The sequence below is a fragment of the Taudactylus pleione genome, unplaced genomic scaffold (assembly GCF_031769625.1).
Source record: "Taudactylus pleione unplaced genomic scaffold, aTauple2 ptg000179l, whole genome shotgun sequence".
NCBI classification, from domain to species: Eukaryota; Metazoa; Chordata; class Amphibia; order Anura; family Myobatrachidae; genus Taudactylus; species Taudactylus pleione.
Window position 1 is genome coordinate 6,895,874 of NW_028284581.1, and position 24,952 is coordinate 6,920,825.

The following is a 24,952-nucleotide window of genomic DNA, read 5'->3' on the forward strand; positions in this document are numbered from 1 at the left end:
GATGACACCGGTAAATCATCTTCAGCATAAGATGTACTTCATCTTATCTTCTCTCTGGGGAGCCCATCGTTTCCAACGCCCAGATAATCAATATACATTGCAGGCACCTCTTCTGCAGACTTAGAGATCCGTGCATGAGCTAAAGGGTCTTTTGTGTACCTCCTGATTATATACCCTAGTCTGGGGTGTTGATTTCCAGATATTAAGCCCATACTAGTTACAAACTAGGTACTGTACCAAGCACTGATTGGTCCAATGTAGCATTGACCAAACTTATATCTCATGCACATGCTCCGTAAACACTGATATATATACTACCAGACAAAGACATACAGTAATGACGTATCCTAATGTCTGGAGATGAACTCTATTTCAAAACTCCTTTGTGTAGAATCTGGACATCGCTGCTAATTACCCATAATGCTTAGCATCTCTACACAGCTTACGATGGTCATTCCAATGGAATGTAGCTGCTACTGATAAGAACATGTAAGGCATGAATGGCTCATTATACTTCTAGTAGTAGAAATGGCAGGTAGGAGCTAGACCTCAATTTATGTCTTCTTTGACCTCAAAAGGTTATATCTAACCATTCTGTCCATAGACTGCAACTATAGTACAATCTCATTTCAAACCTCAAAGAGGCCTTGCAAGGGTATATGTGTGTTACAACTTATATGCCTATGTAGAAATTAACTATTTAATCCACTGATTACAGATAGAAACACTGGAGAAGTTAGGATTGGTGTGTCTATGTGTCCGATTCCTGTATTATGTATTTTAACCCCCAGGAAAAGTCTGTTTTACAAACAGATATGAGGGTCGGCTTTTGGTAAAAGCCGGAGAATGGGTCCTGCGGGTGTGGATGTGAGAGAGAAGGGAGGGCTCCATCCATAGGGCCATTTCAGGTGTTAGGCCTTTCGCCTGAAAGCTGGCTAATTAGGGATTACACCTGGAAGTGACTCAATATAGCTGTGTCAGAGTTTAGATGCAGTGTCTCTCACACCCTGGGGAGAACAGACACTGAGGTTTTGTTCAGAGACACTGGGACCTTTTGAAAGTGCTGTGTTTTGTGGTGAGGCAGTAGGCCTTGTCACTTGTAGAAAGGAAATTACCTGTCTAGTCAGTGCCCAGCCGGGCTAAGATTTATGTTATGTTTGGTTTATTTGACTGTTGAAGTTGCACAATAAAAACTGGTGCCAGCCAGCTTGTACGAAAACCCATGACTGAGTGCTGTTTCCTGGCTGCTGTGTGTAAGGAGGTGCCCACCTACCTCGGGGACCCCCTACCCCGATCATACATACATATATATATATATATATATATACACACACACACAGATGCCGCAGCACTTAGGTCAATAAACTGGACACAACCACAGGTAAGTGTATAGCAACATTTTGATCACCATCATTATTGCATCATCAATGTGATGATGATGCAATAAAACATTGAATCGTCGGTATATACTTGTGGTTGTATCCAGTTTATTGACCCGAGTGCTGCCACATCTGGCTGTATATTGTGCTTCGGCTGGAAGTTCCTATGGAAGGCACCAGGGCCATTACAGTGCTGTTATTTGGAGTGCTACCCTTCTCAGGATTGCATAGCTAGATAGACGCAGATGTAGCATAGTATGTTTGTTTTTTTGTAGTGTGGCTGAAAGTGGTTGCGTACAGAAACACTGAATTGCTCACATCGGAGGCCATACTCGAACGGATGATCTGCACCTAGCATAAGGCTGGTGAAAGTTTCAATAATGCGACCGTTGGTGGCATCTAAAGACGCACAAAGCATGATTGCAGGGTCTGTAGACACTCAAAGTGGGCACCTCAGTCCTTGCATATTAGAATTCACAGATGTTCACCAGGGAAGGGCTTTGTAGTGGCATTAGCATAAAGTCGCAGATGCTACTGCAGCAAAAGACACAAGGAAGGCCTCAACTACGTCCAACTCAGAATCGGGCCCTACGAGGAGAGCTGCTACGTCATCTTGCATGGACAAACATCATCATTCCTGGACTTTGTCCGGGAATGATGATGTTTGTCCATGCAAGATGATGTTTTGCCTCGTTCTGAGTTCCGTTTTTTTGGAGGGAAAAATCCGAACTCGGCGTGCAAACTCGAACCTATCCGATCCTGCACATCCCTAATATATATATATATATATTTATAGAGAGAGAGACAGAGTGCGGCCGAACCCCCCTGCGCTGTCACAAGAGGAGACCGGTGCGGATCATGTTTCCTGGCAGAGGGCAGGGGGAAGTGACCGAAGCTACACCTCCAAGGCTTCGGGAGCAGTAGGCTGCACCAATGAGACACAGCAGCAGGAGATAGCAGAAAACAGACAATAAGGCACCAACAAGAGGAGGTGGCTGCACATCTGACAACTTCTATCCTTCACATCGAAACTCCTGCTGCCTCTGTGTGTGATGCCGATCTCCCGGAGTGATGCCACTCTGCTGAGCCACCTGTGTCTGCCCACGGGGAGCATGTTCCTGTCCGTTTGTGAGTGGCAGCGAGCGCTCCTTCCCTGGTGTACATTTCTGTTACCATCTACTAGATATTTCACACAGTTAGACCCCCTTGTGTACCGCACAGAACACCAGCCAGGGGACCCTCCCGCACTTTCTGGAGACCATGCAGCCCAGTACAGAGCAGCCTGCGAGAATGGTAGGGGAAACATGACGTTCTATGTAGATTATAGTTTCAGACAGGCTGTGAGATGAAGCACCCTGCTGACTGAGCCTTCAGGTATGAAACACAGGGTGGCTGTGTGCCAGCTGTAACTGACAGTTCTCTGTGGAAAGTAAATGTAAACTACGGTCAGGGAGGGTCCGGGAAGATGGCAGTGTCCGAGGACACACCGGGTCAGAAAGATTAGGAGACCGGTCCGGATCATGTCTCCGGGCAGAGGGCGTGGGGAAATGCCCGGATACCGTGGCAGATGCAGCATCGCGCAAGCTCAGGCAGAGACTGACCTCCAGTTGTTGGACTACTGTCAGGGCAGGTCTGGAAAGATGGCAGCGTCCGACAGCCTCGTGTCCCCCTCACCTTCCACTATCTCATAAATGTATTATATACCATGTACATGTCCTCACACTTCACATATGTATTTATACCTACTAATGTATACATGTCCTGTCACCTCATATATATGTCGTATACACCTCCTAATTTATCCTATACATGTCCTGTCACCACACATATATATATATGTCATATACACCTGCTAATATTTCCTATACATGTCCTGTCTCCTCATATGGTACATAGGAGAGACCAGCTCTGGGCACTGTCATGTGTGCCCCCCTGCTCCGTGCCAGCGCTTCCCCCTCCGCTATGTGTATTGTTCCTACATAGTAACGCACATGGTGCTGCGTAAAGAAACAGCAGCAGGTCACCATCGCGAATGGGGCCGCGGCTCAGTCACTGGTACCCACCTGTAGCTGGTGGTGGTGTCTGGGGATTTTCTCGTGCAGCGCACTCAACTGTCCTGAATTTGTGCAGCTTTATTTATTTATTGTGTTGGTGTTGTGCTCGTGCACGCGCTGACAGGAGGAGGATGGAGAAACGCATGTATATATTATATTCTCTTTGTGTATTGTGCGTCTGTACATTGCTGGTGTGTAGACGCTGCTGCTGATATATGGCCCACACGGCCTCTATGTGCATGCCTAGTAATCTCATCCTACCCACATTCACCACCCGGCATAGTGTGTGCACACATTGTGTCTCATATACATCATGACTGCTCATACAGGAATTATACTGAGGGTATATGAGTGAGCTAGGAGGTCTATACTGGGGTAAATTATGTTTTATAACTGAGGCACATATGATTGATATGACATGAGATTATTCTTGGGTACATGAGTGAGCTAGGTGTATACTAGAGTAGCGTTCCCGCTAGGCTGTTTTAGCGGGGCGCGGCGCCCTGCCCTCTTTCTGGAAGGCAAGAAGCGCCCTGCCCTCCAGAAGGAGGGCAAAAAGCGCCCTGCCCTAACAGCCTGCGGGAACCGCCTTCACCCGCGGGTCGCAGTGTCCCGCGGGTGAAGAAATGTGCGGTGACCCAGTCACCGCCGGAGAATAGACGCTGGGCGCATGCACCCGGCATCTATTCTCCCTGTCTGCAGGGCTTGGGGGCTGCCCGGCGTGTCCGTAAGTGCCGGGCACGCCCCCAAGAGTGACGAAAAGGGGACACGTCTTATAGACACGCCCCCTTTTCGATGACCACGTCCCCTTCTCGGTCGCGCGCGCGCGCACGGACAAGCCCTCTCTAGCTCCGGCGCCCTGCCTCGCGCCGGAGCTAGAGGGAACACTATACTAGAGTAAATTAGGATTATAATAGAGGCACACATGATTGATATGGTTAATAAATAAATAAAAAAAAGCTTACGGATTTGCATGTCACTTTAAGGGTTCATTAGACATTATCTGAAATTTCACAAAGCCTATTGAATTTCTGACACTCAAACTCAAACAATGAATTTCCGATCAGTAAGGCTGATGCCTTAATGGACGTGTTCTTTGCACAATACAGATTGTAAGCTTGCAAGCAGGGCCCTCTTACCTCTATGTCTGTCTGTTATTACCCTGTTTTGTTCTATCAATGTTTCCAATTGTAAAGCGCAACGGAATATGCTGCGCTATATAAGAAACTGTTAATAAATAAATAAATAAAATACAGATATGGTATGCCATCACACCCTGTGGTTAAATGCATATTCAGCACTCTCACAGATTGAGATTGCTGTCACTCACAAAATGGTGGAGCTGCTAATTCACAGAATTGTGTGGTCATTGGAATAGAGTGCTGAATTTGCAGTTAATAACAGGGTGTGTTGGCGTAGCATATCTGTATTGCGCAAGGAACACATCCATTAAGGCATCAGCCTTAATGAACGGAATTTCATTAATTTTTTGAGTTTGAGTGGCAGAAATTCAATATGTATTGTGAAATTTCAGATCATGTCTACTTGAAACCTTAATGAGACATGCGAACCCGTAAGGTTTTTTGTCTATGGAATAGGTTTAAATTTACTTTCTATCATGCATTTTTGCAAAGTAGTTATCTGACGTTTTCAACTTGCATATCATTCAAAGTTTTAGAGTTTCTTCACTTATGGATAGAGAACCATTTTTGATTATTTTTTTTTTTATATATATAAAACAAGTTTTCCTTCTATCTTTGGAGTTAAGACTTGTGTGAGAAAATTGCAACAATTTAAAGTTGTAGTTCTGAATTTTCCAAGGACCTATTCAAAGAATAGATCCTTTGGATTTAAACTATGCCAAAATATCATACTTGATTAAAAATAGACCAAATTGGTTTTTATGCAAGTTACAGTAATATTGGTGGAAAAAAACTTAACTTCCATCTGCAAGTTCTAAAACTCATTTCTATACAACTCCCCAAAATACATGTCCCTCATAATTCAGCCCTTATTCTTAAGCTTTTAACATGAATCATCTAAAAAAAAAATGTAATTGTTGGCCAAATTATGCTATTTAAATGCCTCAGTGTATGATCATTCATCGGAGAGTTCTACACTAAGTCCCAGAATTATTTTTAAACAATGATACTCTGGGGATGCAAACTATTATCTTTGTTCACTCCCATTGAGATCTAAGTTAATATGGATTTTTACTTAAATAGGAAAAAAGTTGCAGCTACAGGATTTTTACATGTACAGTGTAAACGGAACCTGCGGCTAATAGAATTTGGAGCTGAAAGTATGCTTTGAAATTAAAGTCCAGTAACAAATTTTAAGGTCCTGCCAAATACTGCAATTCTGGCTTGCTCTTGCTAAATAAATATTTTCTAAAAGAGTTTATTTACTCTTTATAAATTTATCAGAATTAATTGTTGCTTTCATCAATGCTGGGTTTTTTTTGCGTTTCTTTTGTTATATTTTCCAGTGTATTTAACTAAATAAAAAAAAATGTCTTTAATAATAGCCAGTTCATTACAACAAGAATTGTAAACTCTAATGTCTGGTTTTTTTTTGTTTTACTTTTAACAGGTGCAACAAATTGATCGAGTAGTGGAAGTTGTTGAAGAAACAATTAAAGGTGAGGCTCCATCATTTTATTTTAGGGAAACCTCTTATTACGTATCAAAATAGTGATATTGTACACATTTTTAGAAACAAAATTTGGTTGTAGATAAACCAAATCAAAATATCCACATGTTTCATCTAGTCTGCCCTTTTTATATCTAATGATAAACACTGTTTGATAGTTAGCCGCCTTATTTTTTTCTTTCTTATTTTTTAACTATAATATCCTCATGTGTATCCAAGCAAGTTTAAATTCCTTTTCTGTATTTGGCTCTTTTGGAATACTAATCTGCTTGCCAACTAACCTTTTGGTAAAAACAATTCTAACTCAAATTAACCTGCTACTCATCAGTATTAGTGCATATTTTTTTTTAAACACTACTTGTCTCCTTAAGAATGCTCTCTCCTGTAATGTATAGTCATGGTTATACTTGAAAGCTACTGACCATCTTGCGTGTCTGTACATGTATATACGTGTATGTATTTGTGTGTGTGTGTGTGTGTGTGTGTATATATATATATATATATATATATATATACTGTGTGTATGTATGTGTGTGTGTATGTATATATATATATATATATATATATATATATATATATATATATATATATAGTAACCACACGCCTGAACCATTTCCAACTTTCATAAAACGGCAGCATTATCCCTCCACGACAATAAAAACCATCAAAATAAATAGCCTATTTGTTTCACCCTACATCATCTTTACGTAGAGTTATTTATTCACAACAGAGGCCATTTTATAAGATAGATATACCACTCTTGGACGTGCAGTCGCACTGTGATATACGCAGGTCTTTGCTGGTTGAACCAAGGCGCGTGTATATCAAAGTGCAACGGCACACCCAATAGTGGTATATCTATTACATATACAACATATAGGAAGGATGAATGCACACACTAACCTCTCCAAAGCAGCAGGTTTAAACAAATTTCGCGGGTGATTCAATTGTTTGCAAGGTTTTAACGCGGTGCAAAACCTAGTGCCCAATCGCATTACCGCTGGTATGCGTGCTCCCGATACTCGCAGTGTGCAATTAATAAAAGTAATCAGCTCTGAAAACCCTGCGGCTCATAAAACATTTATACTCACCTGTCTGGGAGCCTCAGGTGGTCTCTGCGGCATCTTGTCACTGGGGAGCGACCTGCTGGGCTGCGCAAGGGCTGCTGGGAGATGTAGTTCTTTTAGCATCAGCTACAAGGGTGACTACACTCACAAGGTGGGGGGTCACTTACGCACACACACTTACTCATTCACACTTGCGAACACTCACTCACCCTGCGGCAGAAGACCTGGCTCCCGAAGTTGGATACAGAGGACACTGCATCGGAAGGTGTGTAATTAAGGACTAATTAAGCTAATTGGAAAGTTCCAATTGCTTAATTAGTGCTCAGAGAGGTGTCACCGGGGTCCCAGAGCAAGTCCCGCAGATTTTTCATAAAATTTGCAATTTTAGGAAGAATCAGACTTGCTTAGGAGGTGCGAGAAAAAAAGATGCTGTGATTTCTATAGAAATCACTACGTCCCATTTTCAGTCCCCTAATTGAATAGTAAAACCCAGCGGCTGCGGGAAAAACCCAGCGCCGCCGGATTTTTTCAATTTCCCACCTGCAGCCGCCCCTTCACCATAACTAGATAGATATCCAGCTTGAAAACAGCACACCAAAAAAATGCAGTGAAAAGGCACTTTAGTTTACATCACAGAATATAAAAGATTACTCATCTGAACCAGCTTGTGCCATAGTGGTATAGAACCCAACATCAGCTATTTCGGTGCTTGTTGCAACTTTGTCAAGGAACCAGCACACCAACAAGTCAAACAAAATCGCCTGTATTCAATCAGCCCCAAATTACCGCTCTACAGTGTTGCTAAGTTACAACTGGCTTGATGGGTGTGGTCCAAGTAGGACAGGTGGAGATGTTGCCTGTGCAACCATTCAGCTTCTAGCTATTATTTTATGGAATGTACTTGATAAATGAGAGCTAGAACCCAATTGGATATTATGGGTGACTTCTCTACTTTAAAACGTTTGATCCATCTTTCCCTTAGTCTTGATATTTTCTTGTGAAATAGACCATGCACCATTTTAGTTGCCCTCCTTTGCACTACCTATCTGGACATATTTTAGGTATGGTTTCAATAATCATATATACACTTTCTCTTTTGTACTTCCAGGACCACTCCTGTGAAGTGACTTGATGAATAATTCAGTTCATGGCATAGCCATCTCCCCTTTAAGCTTTTCATGTTCTTGAATGTCTAGTTTTCTGTGTTGATAGTTTTGTCAGTTTCCTCTCCTCTTTAACTTGTCTTCTTTACATTAACATCAAATGGTTCTATATGCTCGCTACAGTATTTGAGTAGTCATTTAGAAGTGCATGTAAACATTATACGGACTACATATATATATAAATGAGACTTGTTCCACTATCTAAGCGGGGATTGCATAATTTATTCACTTAGACTTTTCAATTTACCTTAGCCAAAGAAACAGTGTATAAGCTTCCACATTTTCCCCAACTCTACATAGTAAATGAGATGGATGTCCCCATTGCTTTGGACCATTGCACCTGTTAACTGAAGCTGAGTGTTGTCCCTGGTGTAATAGTATATATGAGACGCTGTACATAGCTCTTCAATAGAGCGCTTGCACACCCTGCCAGAGATATCCTGTGCAGTGCGCCACAGATGACTATCTCAGATGGTTCTTTCTTGGGCAGGATGAACAGCACAGAGATCTCTGCATCCAGTACATATCACATTACAAATGTTTTGGTCACCCATATATGTCTTAGTTATTTGTATGGTTTATTGTAGTGCGTATTGCTGCCTTGCCTGATACACCGGTGGATGAGATGGAAAATACATGGAACTGATGGTTATGTGAGGGCTCTGCATCTAGCTTTTGTACTCTGCAACTTCCCCATTATGTGTCATCTCTTCTAGGCGTTGCCTATTCCATCCAGGGTAACCTATGTAGCGCGCTCAAAATGGCTGTCTCGTCTGGTACCTTTCATGAGTGGGTTATGTAACTGGTGGAAGTTATTGCCCAAAATGACTGCACCCAACATTGCATTAAGTTAATTGTACCCATAATGGTCATTATGCTCATTGTTTCTCAGTTTGTTTTCTGCTTGCTGTACCACTAAACCACTGTGCTATGTTTTTTATTATTATTATTATTTTACAAAATGATCTAATCCACGGCACAGCAGATGACTGCCATTAATAGGCGCAGTATGATCATGATGTGTCCGGCTGTGAAACCGCCCTCATCTTATTTAGGAGACACCAGACGCACAGTTAAGAGGGTTCTCCTACCTCTGCAGCCCTGTAGCAGGTATTATCCTGAGAATGTGCAGCACTTCACAGATTACAGTCTACTTGTCCTATTGTTTCTTTCCCAGGCAGAAACAATCAAATGATAATACTACAACACAAAAAGAGATCAGGGTCAGCAGGGCACCAGATGCTGAACACAGAGGCCATATCTCTGACTTTCTCTGGCTGAGGTCCCCTATGTGTCAGTGATGCTGAACATTTGCTGCTGTAAATCTCTCTCTGGCGCGTGCTGTATTTAATTCTGATCTCTGACTAATCTACTGGCTGGGTGGTTAAAAGGGGAGTGTAGTCCTGGACAAATTCAAGTGTTTCTGTACAATAGGAATGTTGTGTGGTCCTGCCCCCAAAAAACATTAAGATAGGAAACTACTACCACTGCAGTGCAAACAAGGGGCCTGCAGGTCAAGATGAGGGTTCAATTGAAATTACTCCCTGAAAGCAATTGGTGAAGAAGTCAAACTGGGGTAGCATGTGAGAGCAGCTAGTTGGCATGGGGTAGCATGTGAGAGCAGCTAGTTGGCATGGGGGTAGCATGTGAGAGAAGTTAGTTGGCATGGGATAGCATGTGAAAGAAAAACTGGTTAGAAAGTGGTGGCATCTCAGAGAAAAGCAGGTAGACATTGCAAATTATGTGTTACTAAATTTAAATTATAAATATTTTTGCTTTACAAAAAGCTATACAATTCCATAGACAAAAAACAGTTTACAAGTCCAATTAAGGCTTACGCTTAAACACAATCTAACATTTCAGTACATTTATTGAAATGTCATTCAAGCTATAAAAAGCAATGATATTCCAACCATTAAGGCAGAAGTGTTCTTTGTGCAATACAGACATGGTATAACATTGTTTGGGTACAGTAGCTGCAGATCGAGCAATATCATTGGGCCAAATTCAATTCAGTGCGATGTTGAATAGCTGCGGGAGGGAGCTCCTGCAGCTATTCAATACACCGCACTGTTTGGGCAGCTAAAGGATTTCTTCTCGCACCCTCCTGGGGATGCGAGGAGAAATCCGACAAAAGTGCCGGGCGCGCAGTTGACTTTAGACAGAGAAAAAGAGAAAACCGGCATTCTCGGGTTTAACCCTTTCCCGACCACGCTAACAGCTCGTTGAATTGATAGCTGCGGAAGCTCCCTCATGCGGCTATTCAACATCGCACTGAATTGAATTTGGCCCATGGAGTGAGATTGTTGTCACTCACAAAACGGTGGAGCTGCTAATTCACAGATTTGTGTGTTCACTGGAATACACACATGCAGTCTATGCTACTGAAGGTCTGAGACATATAGCACAAAATATAATCACCACATCCATCCCACTCTGTTCCCATATCCCAGTCAGTAACCTACATCCATCTCATCCTGTTGTCCACATTCAGCCTCAACAAACATCCCACTCATTTGACAGAACTATTATACTCTGTTACTGATTTTTCACAGTTAACTGTCACAATCATCGCTTTCAATCTGTACCCCCACTCATTCAAAACACTCACTTCCTGGATCCAACCTTTTTACATGTGCCCGCCCAGTCATGATGTCAGTCACTGGCGGCCTCTGCAGCAAGTGTACCCGTATGCACAGCCTGATGCTCCAATATATCTGCAGATGTATCGGCCATCGACTGTGCTACACAGCCGACGCGATATGTCTGTAAACGCCGTCTGCAAACATATCGTCTGTACCCACTGGCCGACGCACGCACAAAATATCGGCCTTTCAATTGAAAGGCTTATATATCGGACAGTGTGTACCCAGAATTACACTCACTGATCTCCCATCTACATCCCACTCATTTCTAACATCCCATTCATTAGCATTCTCTTGTCGACATTACGCTGTTGACATCTTTAATAATGACATCATGAGTGTTGACAAATCGTATGTATCCCTTACCTCCATGTATGTGCCAAGATCTAATCAAGCCATTCACTATTTCCAATGTCTCTCCTGAACTTGCCACTCATTACCTACCACTATCACAACATCTTAGTCAATTGCCATATCCCAGCTGTGATCTTAGCAAGTCACACAGTCTGCTGACAACCATCTTTGCATTTATTATTGTATCTTTCCTTTGCACACATATAAAGTATATGTGGAATCTGAGTATGATGGACGTGGGGGCTATTTTTGTGCGACGTTCAGTAGCTGCTCAGACCAGTTGCATAAATTGAAGAGGGGGTCATTCCTTGTCAAGTGGACCAGTGGTCCGCACACGAGCATCTACAATTTTGACAGCTGCACCCACTCCAACTTTGAGGGCCATAGTTTTGCTACTATTGCATATCGTGAAATATATTTTTCCAAACTGCCATATAAACCAACCTTCATATAAAATTGATCAAAATTGGAAATGGTCAGATGGGGGCGATCTTCAAAATTGGTCCACTTGACATTGATTAACCCAGGGGCTAGATCTGCTAAGCGGCAGCATTTGAAAGTTAAAATAACCATAATTTCTTATTCAGGGTCCACAGGGATTACCATGTGCTGTATGGCTGGAGTGAGCCATGCACCAAACAGTTAAATCTTTAGCTTCTAGGATGTATTGGCCCTCCTCCATATATACTCCACCCGCAGCTACAGGTAGACAGTTTTTCCGTTTGGTGCTGGCAGAAGCAGTAGCACCTTTGAGAACAGTGGGGCTCTGTTAGACAGCCCCAAGCTTTTATTTTTTATTTAAAAATGAATACATTGTTTCTGAGCAAGTCGCGCTGAGTGTCCTAATGGACACCGCGTGACTGCTCCTACTACCCCCGCCGGTGCCGCAACACCGGTGTGCGGTCTGGTGATTACGGAAGGCAGGCACCAGCAGAGCTTGGCTAGCGCTTCCCTGGGAGATCCTGGACGGCAGCTGGATAACGGGGATTCCAGGAAAGGCGCTGGGAATCGCGTTGTTATGAAGTCCTTACTTCCGGCTGAGGAGACCAGCCGGAGGCAGCTGTTGTTGGGCGACTGGTGCATCCGCTCCCCCACTACACCACCAGGGTAAAATCTGGCATCTAGGGCCTTTGTTAAGCCAGTAGACCCGGGGGGTTAATACAGCAGTGTGGAAGTAAGCTCTCCCCTGGTAGCCACTCCCCCAGATCAGCATGTGATTTCTCAGCTGAGTCTTCCCACATCTGAGCTGCTCCTCCTACACCCTCCTCCCAAATGAAAACGCTTAGGCGCCTTTAATCAGGGCTTTTCTGAAACTGTAGGACTCAGGAGATCAGGTCCTGTCTCCCTGTATACCTCTCCCTAGAGCCAGGTTATACAGCAGTCAAATCCTACCAGACTTGTGTTGCTTGAGTAGTTAATTCAGTGCCCATTGCAAATATATTTATATGCTTTGTATGTGACTTGTGCTAACTCTGCTTTGGTGATATAATGCCTTTAACTTTCTGACTGTCAGTTATATCTATCCCTGCTTCTCTTTTTTTTACCCATCACTACCAGGTGTGTAGGGGTTCATTTGTACTTCACATTTACTTGTATTTGTGAAGGGTGTCCCAATGCATTATTAGCTTTACACTGTGTGCAGCCTACTGGTATTACTATCTCTTCCAAGGGCAAGGGTAAACGGGAGGTTTCGACCCCTGTGCTGGTTACATGCATAACCTGTTCAGCATGCATGTACTCTCAGGATATTGTGCAAGATGGTCAGTGTGCTAATTGTCATTTACCTCCTCTCCAGCTTAATTTACCAGTACCGGTGCAGGAGCCACCTTAGGTGTCGTCCTTTGCACAGATTATGACTAAGTTAGTGGATTGCTTCTCAGCTCACATGCTTCCTCCCACTGTGGGGGTACCCACAGCATATATGCAGCCTGCTAGGTTGGTACCCCCTATGCATCCTTCCTGGATGGATGCTTATGCCCAACCAGTTCCGGATATGGCTCATACGGCTGCTGCCTTTCAGCAAGATATGTTACAGGTGTACTGACCATTAGCCCCCAAAGCTGTATTATTTCAGTCTGCCCAGATTTCAAATTCTGACACATCATCTGAGGAGTTCTCCTCCAGGGACCCCCTTGGGTGAGGAAGATTGTCATTTGATAGTGGATGTTCCTTCTCTAGTAAGGGCGGTTAAATCAAACTTGAATATAAAGGATTAGGAACCCGCTCCTAAGCCTAAAGCCCCCTTTTTTAAATGACAATGGTGTTTAAGGCTGAGTTCCCTCAATCAGAACAGCTCACTGAGCTTATGGGGGAAGTATGGAATATTCCTAACAAACTGTTCCAGATTCCAAAAAGACTGGCGTCTTTTTACCCTCTCCCACCTAGTAAGTGTACTAAATGGGAAGTCCCTCTTATGGTGGATTCTCATGTGGCACGTTTATTTAAGAGCTCTACGTTGCCTAGACCATCCGCATTCTCCTTTAAGGATGCTACAGATCGAAAACTAGAAACTTGTCTTAAGTCTGTTTACTCGTTTTCTGGCGCTATTACTAGGCGGCTATGGCCGCAGCCTTGGTAGCTAAGGCTATTGAAGGATGGACGGATGCACTGGAAGACAGCATGTCATCAGGCGCCACCAAGGAGAAACTGACCTTTGTCTCCCATATCCGGGAATTGGCCGCTTATGTGGAAGAAGCTGCTTTGGATACTGGTCTCTTTGCCTCTACGGCATCTGCAACCCTGATAGTTGCCCGCAGAGACCTTTGGCTGCATTCCTGCACAGCGGACTCAGATCTAATCCTTACCCTTCTTTGGAGACAAGCTGTTTGGTGCAGAGTTGTGGCTAATCTGGCAACCTCAAAATCTGCGTTTTTGCTGTCAGCAGCTACTCCTAAGCCTAATAGGACTTCTTTTCGGGCCTTTTATCCCAGAGGTAAGACAAAAGGACAGTCCTTTAAGGCAGCCTGCTTTAGACGAGACCAACAAGTCTAGATCTAAGCAGCCTTGGGCGACCAGACGTCCAGCTCCTAAGTCTGACGACAAACTCTCCACCTGATGGGGCGGGCCTCCTCCTGGGGGATCCCAGGGTGGGAGGCCAACTTCTGCGGTTCGCCAACTCATGGCATCAGACAAACCACAGACACCTTGGCCAGAAAAGTGGTTTCTCGTGGATACACTCTCACTTTCCAGAGACGTGCTCCCCTGCAATTTTTTGTACAGGTCTCCCATCAGACCCCATATAGGCCCAGGCCTTCGAGGAAGCCATTCACTCCCTGCCAAGTTCAGGGGTGGTAATACCTGTTCCTTTGAGGAACTGGTTTCTATTCCACTCTTTCTGATTCAGAAGCCGAATGGGTCTCATCCTGAATCTCAAACCCCTCAACAGGTTTTTCCGAGTGCCCAAGTTTCACATGGAAACTCTGTCACAGAGCTTATCACTTATTTTTAAGGATGCTCACCCAGAGGTTATAACCCTATGGTTTTAGGATTTTCTTGGTGCTTGCTTTTTATTTCTTATCTAGGACAGAGCTGTCCTCAGTACCTGGATTGGATACCTTCCAAAAGTGCTAGCCCGAGTTTTTCATTTGAATGAAGAGAGTGTGATTCCGGTCTGTCGGACTTTCATGTATGGTTTGCCTTGGCACTTCTGCTGAACAATTGTGCAAGGTGGCCACGTGGTCTTCCATCCACACCTTTCTTAGGATTTTTGCCTTTGAGACTTTTGCCTCTCAGGATGCTTCCTTTGGGCACAGCATTCTCCTTTCTGCTCAGGAGCATCCCCACCCTTTGGGGAAACTACTTTAGGACGTCCCCATGGTAATCCCTGTGCACTCCCTATGGACCCTGAAGAATAAATTAAGAGTTATGGTAAGAACTTACCTTTTGTTAACTCTATTTCTTCGAAGTCCATAGGGTCCACAGGGTGCCTACCCTGACACATCTGGCTTCATTTGGTATTTTTCTCTGTCACTTCTCCTCTCTCCTACTCCTGCTTTGGACTTGTTATAGGAGGAGGAGGGCAGGTGCATCCTGGGAGCTTTAACTGTTTGGTGCACGGCTAACTCTAACCAACTACACCACATGGTAATCCCCGTGGACTCTATGGACTTCGCAGAAATAGAGTTAACAAGCATAAGGCCTTATCATAACTCTTAATATTAAAAGCAAAACATGCCTGGTTTTGCATTTGATATCGCTGATGTTTTAAATTTCAGGTTCAAAATCATTGGAAAGCTTTGTAAATCTAGCCCCAGGTGAGTAATCCAGCAGCACCAACATTTTGTGAGTGACAGCAATCTCCCTCCATCATAGTGCTGAATCTGCAGCTAATTAGAGGATGTAATACCATGTCTGCATTGCGCAAAGAACACTTCCATTAAGGCTTCTGCCTTAATGGTCGTAATTTCATTGCATTTTATAGCTTGAATGACAATGTTTCAATTATGTTGTGAAATGTCAGATTGTGTGTAAGGGGGGAGGGGGGTATACAAATCCATATTATATTAAAGAGTTCAGTCTCATTTTAAGTTGGTCCAAAGAACAGCAGCAGTCCTAGGAAATATGCCACCGATAATTTTCTTGCTCCTTACAGGAGATAGGTGGTATACGTTTAAAGTGCACAGGTGGACTGTAAAGTCTCTTGAAATAAAATACTGTGCGTCTCCCATAGTCCTTAATTAATTTCTTGGGCAAATGCTCTTTTCCTGTCAAATGAACGCTTTTCCTGAGGATCTTTTCTCCTTGAATATAATTTGTCACAAATGATGCAATTATTACTGCAGAATGTAGTGGCTGAAATTGCTCCTCTGACAATGAAATGTTAATCTATTTCTAGCCACGCTCCCTATAGCCTATAGTATATGTTTAATGAAGTATATTTTTGCTTTTTGGGAAGATGCTGTAGCATTATTATGGAGGCTGTACATTCCTACTTTGTGCTTTTGCTTAAAACAAAAATTGACCAGTAGAGATTTTGAGTTTTTGGTAAAGACTATGGGCTCTATTTATTATTTTACTTTTTTTTTTTTTTAATTAATTATTTTGCTAAAATAAAGTGAAAAAGGGTGTTTTCACACCTTTTTCACATTATTTTAGTTTAACATAAATTTACTAAAGGGCAATTGGAGTGGAATTTGTAAAATTCTTCTTCAAACCCTAATTATCACATATTTTTAGTAAGCAGATTGCATTTCCCATAATTGTAATGGGAAATGTGATCTGGCTAGATTTACTAAACAATTTCTTTTTAAAATACCAGGGGAAGCCCTGTGTTAATAACTCCACCTGGAGATGGCGTTATACAGGGTTTCCCCCTGTTCTCCGACTCCTGCTCTGCTCTAACAGGCAGAGCAGAGACTAGCCCCAAACTGATCACTTAAAAAAATATATAAATTGTTAAAAAAAAAAAAAAAAAAAAAACTTGCTTGCATCGAGGGACTGGTGATGGGTGCTCCGGTGATGTCCTCTTGGGGTCTGGTCAGCTGGTCTTCCGGCTCCTGCACTGTGACCCTGGTCAGCTGCTGCATAGAACAGCTGACCGAGGTTACAGTGCATGAGCCAGAAGACCAGTTGACCGGAGCTCCAGAGCATATCACTGGAGCACCGATCACTGAGGTAAGTGAGGGGAGGAGGGTATGGTGAGCTGGTTGACGCATGCGCAGGCACCTTCTCACTGTATTTTTTGTGAAAAATACAGTGATAAGTCTGCGGAAGGGATTCGCAGGGACAGAGCTTTACCGCAAATCCCTGTGATATTTGCTAAATTTGAAATGCAAAATTAGGTGAAAATATCACACTACAACCGCATTTTATTATTATTATTATCCTTTATTTATACGCCGCCACAAGTGTTGCGCAGTGCCGTACATCGTACATATAAAACTAGTAAGTGAACAAGAAGCAAGTACATTACAGTGCAGGACAAGGACACGACTTATATACATTGCTGCAATAGTGATTAAAGCACTCACAATAAGCAGCAGGACGTTGGCAGTCACGTGTTAAGTGCCCTTATGGGGAGTAAGGAGTAGAAGAAAATGTAAAGAGAAGCACATGAGAGAAGAGGTCCCTGCTCGTGAGAGCTTACATTCTAAAGGGGAGGGGCAGACAGACAGGCGTGACACAGTAGGGGAAGATAGGGAGCAAAGAGAATGAAGTTAGTTAGAATGAGAGCTGGTAGGCCTTGATGAAGTAGTGGGTCTTGAGAGCCTGTTAAATGCGGATTGTAGTAAATAGACACCTTCTGTGTTTTGATGTTTCAGTGTACACAAACTTTGTTTAAGGCACACAATTATTAAAAATAAAGTATAAGATTACACCTTCAGGCTTTGTGTATAAGGTGAATATGAAACATAAATGAATTTCATGTATGTACACAAACTTTGATTGCGCCACAAAGTTATTGAAAATATTGTATAAAATGACCTGCAGACTGTGTGTATAAGGTGTATATAAAACATAAATGCATTCTGTCTTTAGATTTGGGCCCATTCCCAAGATATTTCATTATGGTGTGGAAATATTCCAAATTATGAAATATTCTGATATCCAAAATACTCGTGGTCCCAAGCATTTTGGATATGGGAGACTCGACTGGTATTTAGAATCATATTTATAGCTTATTTATTAGTAATTCACATTCAATAGTCTAAGCTGTATATCCATTATATAGGGGCTATTTTATTTATTAAACTTTAATCTTTAAATCCTGAAGAAACTGCACAAATAAGCACATTTGCAATTTATTATTGCTAGAACACTGAAGAAATCACCAATATTACTGGATAACTGTGGGAACATCAATAATATTTTACGAAAACTGAAAAGCTTCCTGCCTTGGCTAATGTAAAGTTAGGTTGGAGATGTGATCCTCTAAGCCCTCCTTTTTCGTAAACCTTTATACAGGCTTGCTGACATTTAGCTCCCTCCTTCCGGGAGGGAGCTGTCGGGCTTACAGGGCTGGGGGCGTGACGCGGCCAAAGGGGGCGGGGCCCGGCACATGACGCGGCTTTGGGGGAAGAGCATGGGGCATGACAGCGCGATCTCGTCATCGTGGCTCTGCCCCCTCTACACAAATGCCATGATTAATGGCATTGTGCAGCCGGGGGCAGAGCCACGATGACGCGATTCAGCGCGAATAGCGTTACCGCCCCCCCTGCTGCCGGGGTTTTTACTTAAAAGCGCGCAGGGGAGTGCGGACATATCGCCGGGGCCGGGAGGATTGCCTGCCTTCCCGGGAGGTTGGGAGCGGCACACGATAGGCGCATGTCCGTACCTGCCAGTGTAATCATAGCAAAAGCTATTGCCGGGACAGCATATTATCAGATGTGATGCTGTGGCTTCTTGGTAAATTGTCCCTAACAGTAATCTTTTATTGCCATGAATAGAATAGCAGCTATAAGAGAATATTGGGGGAATTAAATTAGCAGCGATAAAGCAATAACTTGATCTGTGTTAAGTTATCGCACCCATCCTGCGATAATTTTGCTTATCGCGTCTATGTGCACTTCTGTTTCGTGCAATTCAATTGCAAAAGATGCTTTGCCACATTCGTGTAGTAAATCTTGCTGCTTTTACCTGTGATAAGTGTAGGTGAAAATGGGGAAATCTGCAGTGATATAAGCTAACCGTATAGAAGTGCATTAGTGGCCCTAATAAAAATGTTTGGGGTTCTTAAATTGTCAAACGGCTGTTATATGCATTTTTCTATAACAGTCAAATAATGATAGAAAGGGGATGTAGTTATGAGACCGGCGGCCGCGATGCCGCCGTTCTCAATACCGACAGGGAAATCCTGACAAGGGATTTAAGATAGGTTTCAAAATACCGACTCCTATCGTAATCCCGACGCCGGAACGCCAAAGGACACCAGGCCTAATGAGGTAGTCCGGGGTGCCCTTAGTATTGGATGGCGGGGGGGAGGGTTAGCGTGGGCAGGTTTTTTTTTGGGGGGGGGGGTTTAGGGATAGGCACCCCTAGGAGGGAGGGTTAGGGTTAGGCACCAGTGGGGGGAGGGCTAGGTTTAGGCACTAATGGGGAGGTTTAGGCTACAAGAAGGGAGGGAAGGGTAAATATACTTACTCGACCCCTGTCAGGATACCAACCATCGGGATGCCGCTGTCGGTATTTTGATAGGAGGCATCCCGACAGCCGGCATTATATACCCATTCCAATAAAAAGCTAAATTTTTGGGGCAAAGTAAATGTTATACTTAAATTTGGGGTGCATGAAAATGCCTATAAGTAAATATTTGTGTAATTTAAAGACACTTAAAAACCTTCAAATTACATTCCCCTGTCCCACTCATATAGCATACCCATATACCTGTCCCACATCAATTAACCCATTTTCCTCCACTTTGCACATTTTCATCCCAAATTATTGGCCAAATTAAGCTACTTAAAAAAATATTTTAGACTTCCGGTTCCGGCTTGGGCATGAGCGGACGCTGATCAGAGCGGCTCCGTATCCCACCCGACATTTCTCGCTTTCACGGCTATTTTTAGCCTCATTGCAGCCGCGCCTCGCCCCCCCAGCATCGGGTGATCGCCGAGCACACGGAGGGAGGTTTATTATGCCGCCTGTGCCGGGAAAAACACAGAAACAGCGCACAGACCGCCGCACGCTGGACGCTTACATGGCGTCAGCTGCTGCAGGCAATGCCTCTACACTCCCGGATTCTGGTACTTCCATGATCGGGGATACTAGGGAAGCGGAGACTGCAAACGATCCCTCCACGCAAACAACAGAGAACCGTGACCATTCGCCAGAACACGCTTCCCTTTCACAAAACACTAATGGCGCTGACCACCATGCTGCCGGTAACTCTTCTGTTCCCTACAGTGCCCTGGTCCAGGCTGTAAGAGAAGCGATGGGTCCATTACTACAAGCCCAGACTGCTGACATTAAAGAACAGATATCCCAGTTAACCCACAGAGTTCTCCACACTGAACAGAGGCTGGGAGATATTTTTCACGATGTAGCTAATCTTAAAAAGTCAATGGGAGAGATGGAGAAGTCACGTCACCATATTTGGAGCAAAATGGATGACCTTGAAAACAGGTCAAGGAGGAATAATCTCCGTATAGTAGGACTCCCGGAAACAGTTAAGGGACCTGGGCTATACGACTTTGTTTCTAACACCCTCCTCTCATTACTAAATATTCAAGACGCGTGTCAAGGATTAATCACAGAACGTGCACACAGAATAGGCCCCCAACGCGCAGATGAAGTGATGCGTCTACGTGTGGTCATATTCAGATGCCTTAATTATCTTCATAAAGAATCCATATGGTCGGCATATAGAAAGCAGAAAATCTTAACCTGGGAGGCCAATAAGCTATTTATTTTCCAGGACTACTCTCCTGAATTATCAAGAGCCCGGAAGAACTTCTCTGCACTGTGTTCCAGATTGGCAAAGGATGGCAAGAAATTCGCCCTACTTTACCCTGCTCGTCTACGCCTATTTGATGGGATGTCGTTTAAAGATTTTACGTCTGCATCCGAGGCAGAAATCTTCTTGCAAGGAAAAAATAAAGAGAGAAGATCTTCTTCCCAAGATGACGGAGAATGACTTTAGCCACAGTCTTAACATGGTCTCTCTACTAAAGTGACTCTAGGAACGCCTGGCGGTGGAATCTGGTTTTGGGTCCCCAGGGTCAGGTTGTATGGATCATAGAACTGTCTTCTACACGTGATTTGATCTATATTGTTATTTCATGATGTTACGCCATGTGCAGTGGAGTGGGAGGGAATGCACATGATGTATAGCTTCATACTGTTTGACCGTCATTCTTTTTAAGATTGGCATCTGTTATTGTTGTTTTTCCTGTTGGGGCGGGATGGGGGGTGCTGCACTTAATGTCTGTATTATGTCATGTTCGGGTCCGGTTAGGAGCTTGAGCGTCTATATTATGTTCAATTATAATCTTGTTTTAATTTTAGGAAGTCTATATCGCAGCTGGTGCTATTTTGCATCGGTTTCGATATTCCAAAATGTGACATTGCTTTCTATGCATAGTCTTGCTGTTACTTTCATTTTTTGCAATTTTATATTCTGTTTCCCCTTTTGGTATCTTTCCCTTTCCTCTTGTCCATCCCTAATTTTTCATGTTTATTTTGAAGCGAAGGAGACAATATGTAATATAGCATTTTCTAATGATCTATGGGTTCGGAATGTAGGATAGGTTCCTGGAACGTCGTAGACTTTAGGTCACCTCAGAAAAGAAAAAAAATACTTTTATATTTAAATAAATTAAAAGTCGACCTGGTCTTTATACAAGAATCTCTTTTGGTTCTCTCGGAGATAGAAAAATTAAACACATTAAAGTGGAAGGTTCTGGCCTCGGCACCCTATAACTCCAAAGCTAGGGGGGTTCTCATTCTTGTCAAGCAACATTTGCAGATTCAATTAATATCCACGAAAAGCGATCCAGAGGGCAGATATCTTCTCTGTGAGATCTTATTAGCCGGGAAAAAATATGTCCTTTGTAATGTATATTCCCCAAATGCTTACTCGAGGTCTTTCATGCAACAAATTACGGCCCTGCTTACCCCTTTTCAGGGAGATTCTATGTTGGTGTGTGGAGACTTTAATTTGATATCTTTGGGGGGTCTGGACTCTCTGGGTACTTCTGGGAGGATGCGCAAACCGCCAAAATTTGGGGTGCCCTCGCTTGCTTCCAGCCTCAATTTGATAGATGTGTGGTGAGTGTTCCATCCTTTAGCGAAATCTTACTCATGCCTTTCAGCAGCGCACGGATCTCTCTCGAGGATAGACTATCTTCTAGCCTCATCCACTTTACTTTCCAAAATATTGCAAACAGAGATGGAATCGATTGCCATTTCGGGCCACGCTTTGATATGGTTTGATATGAAATTTGATTGGGATCAAGGTAGGAATTTTGTTTGGAAGTTCCCATCATATCTTGCTCAATCCCTGAAATTTAGAGAAAAATTGGAGGCAGCATGGGAACAATATAGAATAAACAATTTGGAGCATATGGAAACAGACCCAGTCTTATTCTGGCAAGCTTCTAAATCAGTACTTAAAGGTTTCATCATCTCTTACTCTATTTCGTATAAGAAACAAATAGCTAAAGATTTTTTAGAGGCCCAAAAATCCCTTACTAATTCTTATCAAGCATACTCTTCTGCCCCATCTCCCCAGCTTAAAAACGATTATTTGAAGGCTAAGACCCATTTTGAGGGTACTCTTGCTAAAATGGAAAGTAAACATTCTTTTAAAAAAAATTACAGATTCAATAGATTTGGGAACAAGTCGGGCAAGTTATTGACCAATCTACTTAATGGCAGTAGACCTCCTTCGCTGGTCCATCCTCTCCGCCTCCCCAATGGGTCTCTTACCTCGGGTGGGGCCGAGGTGGTGGAGCTGATGAGGGCATTTTATGAGAAGCTGTATTCCGACACCCTTCCTCTTAGTTCCTCAGAAGAGTCTAATACGTTTTGGGACGATCTGCCTATCCCACAAGTTGCCCCGACTTTCGTTGACCTTTTGACAGCCCCTATAGCTGAATTGGAGGTGGAGAAAACTATTCGAGCTATGAAAAAAGGTAAGGCCCTGGGCCCTGATGGCTTATCGGCGGACTATTACCATATTTTAAACAAAAAATGTATCCGTCGCTCACAAGAGCGTTAAACCATATATTGCATTTTGATATTATGCCTGCCCATTTTAATTCAGCCATTCTCAAGGTGTTACCATAGCCGGATCGAGACTTAAGTGATCCAAGTTCTTATAGACCCATATCGCTTTTAAACTTAGATTACAAAATCTTAACTAAAATAATCGCAGAGAGTCTGAAACAGGCCCTGCCCTTAGTGATCCATGACGACCAAACTGGCTTCTTAGCTGGCAGACACTCGGTGGTTAACATCCGCAGAGTCTTGTCAACTATCATAGCTGCAAATACTTCGAAGGATTTATTGGATAAGGCAATATTATCATTAGACGCCGAGAAGGCCTTCGATATGGTCTTGTGGCCTCATCTATTTGAAACTTTAAGAAGATTTGGTTTTGGGGACAAATTCATAGGAACACTTAAAACACTCTATACCAATCATAGCTCTCAGATTGCTCTAAGTGGGTATATATCAAACCCTTTTCAGATTAAAAGAGGGACCCGACAGGGCTGTCCACTATCGCCATTATTGTTCGCAATTGCTCTTGAACCACTTGCAATTGCGCTGCGTAACTCTCCTATGTTTAGGGGTTTAATGGTGGGTAACATTGATCTGAGAGTTGCCCTTTTTGCGGACGACATGTTGCTTTTTTTGTCGTCTCCATCCATAACTCTTCCTACAATTATGTCCATAATCTCGGATTTTGGCATATTCTCAGGATACAAAATAAATGTTTCCAAGTCAGAGCTGTTAATTATTTCAGGTGATATACCCTCTATATCGCAAGATCCCTCGCCAACGCAATTTAAAATCTTGTCGACCCATATTAAGTATCTGGGAATTCAGATCCCGGCAAATCTTTCTAAGTTATATTCTCTGAACTATTCCCCTTTAATTCAAACAATAAGTAACATGTTAGATAGATGGATGTTATTACCTCTCTCGCTGTTGGGAAGGGTAGCTTTAATAAAAACTGTAATTTTCCCGAAAATTTCATATGTTCTCCAAATGCTCCCAATAAGGTTAACTAGAACAGATACCTTGCTTCTCTCTAAATTGTTTAATAAATTTATATGGTCAAAAAAGAAAGCCTAGGATAGCATCTTATAAATTACGAACTTTGAGAATACAGGGCGGGCTAAATTTTCCAGATTTGACTCAGTTTACTAATGCTATTCATTTTAGGTATATTCTAGATTGGCTACTAAATCTATACATGTTCCCCCATAGACTGTGCCCTCTTATCTCCTTACTCTCCAGGAGCCTTATTACATTCTCCCAAGAAAAGTATACCCCCGAATATTTTACAAAACATAATGTTTCACGACACTTATTTAGCATGGTGGGCGATTAATAGAATTCTCAAACGTAATCCTAGACACTCGGATTATATCCCTTTTTGGGGAAACCCACAATTTAGACCAGCCATGGAAAATGCGTCCTTCCTTCGTCTGAAAACTAAGGGGATACGTTCGACAGCGGATGTGTTTGATCCTGGGGGCAGTTTATTTACTTTTTCAGAATTAAGAGATAGGGTTGATCTCCCCCAATCTTATTTCTTCAATTTTCTCCAGATCAGACACTTCGTACAATCAATACCCCCCCCCCCCCTTTGAGACCCCGGGGAGTCCAGATGTCTTGATGTCACTGATTAGGCTTGCGACCAAAAAGACTTATAAAATTTGCAGTTTATATAAAGAGCTGATTACCGCTTTATCTCCTAAAATATGGAGTTAATCAATTGAAGTTTGGAGCTCGGATTTGGCTGTTGACTCTGAGAATGTTTTGCTTCATAAGCTTGATAACATATTAAGGATTTTAAACTCATCCTCATTACAAGAAATACATATTAAAGTTATTAACAGAGCATACATTGCTCCTCATCAACGTTCATTTATGGTTCCCTCCGAATCTGGAGTCTGTAAGAAGTGTGCTCACTCCAGGGCAACATTTATACACTGTTTCTGGGAATGCGGGGTGATAAAGAAATTTTGGAAC

General features: G+C 42.9%; 1 protein-coding gene across 1 annotated transcript in view; it reads left to right on the forward strand.

Moving 5' to 3' along the window:
* Window positions 1-24,952, forward strand: part of CDKAL1 (CDKAL1 threonylcarbamoyladenosine tRNA methylthiotransferase) — a 1,097,522-nt gene that overhangs the window by 264,320 nt on the left and 808,250 nt on the right. The window contains exon 7 of the mRNA XM_088475853.1: window positions 6,026-6,074. Coding sequence (XP_088331979.1) covers window positions 6,026-6,074 — 49 coding nt within the window. The remainder of the gene's footprint in view (window positions 1-6,025; window positions 6,075-24,952) is intronic.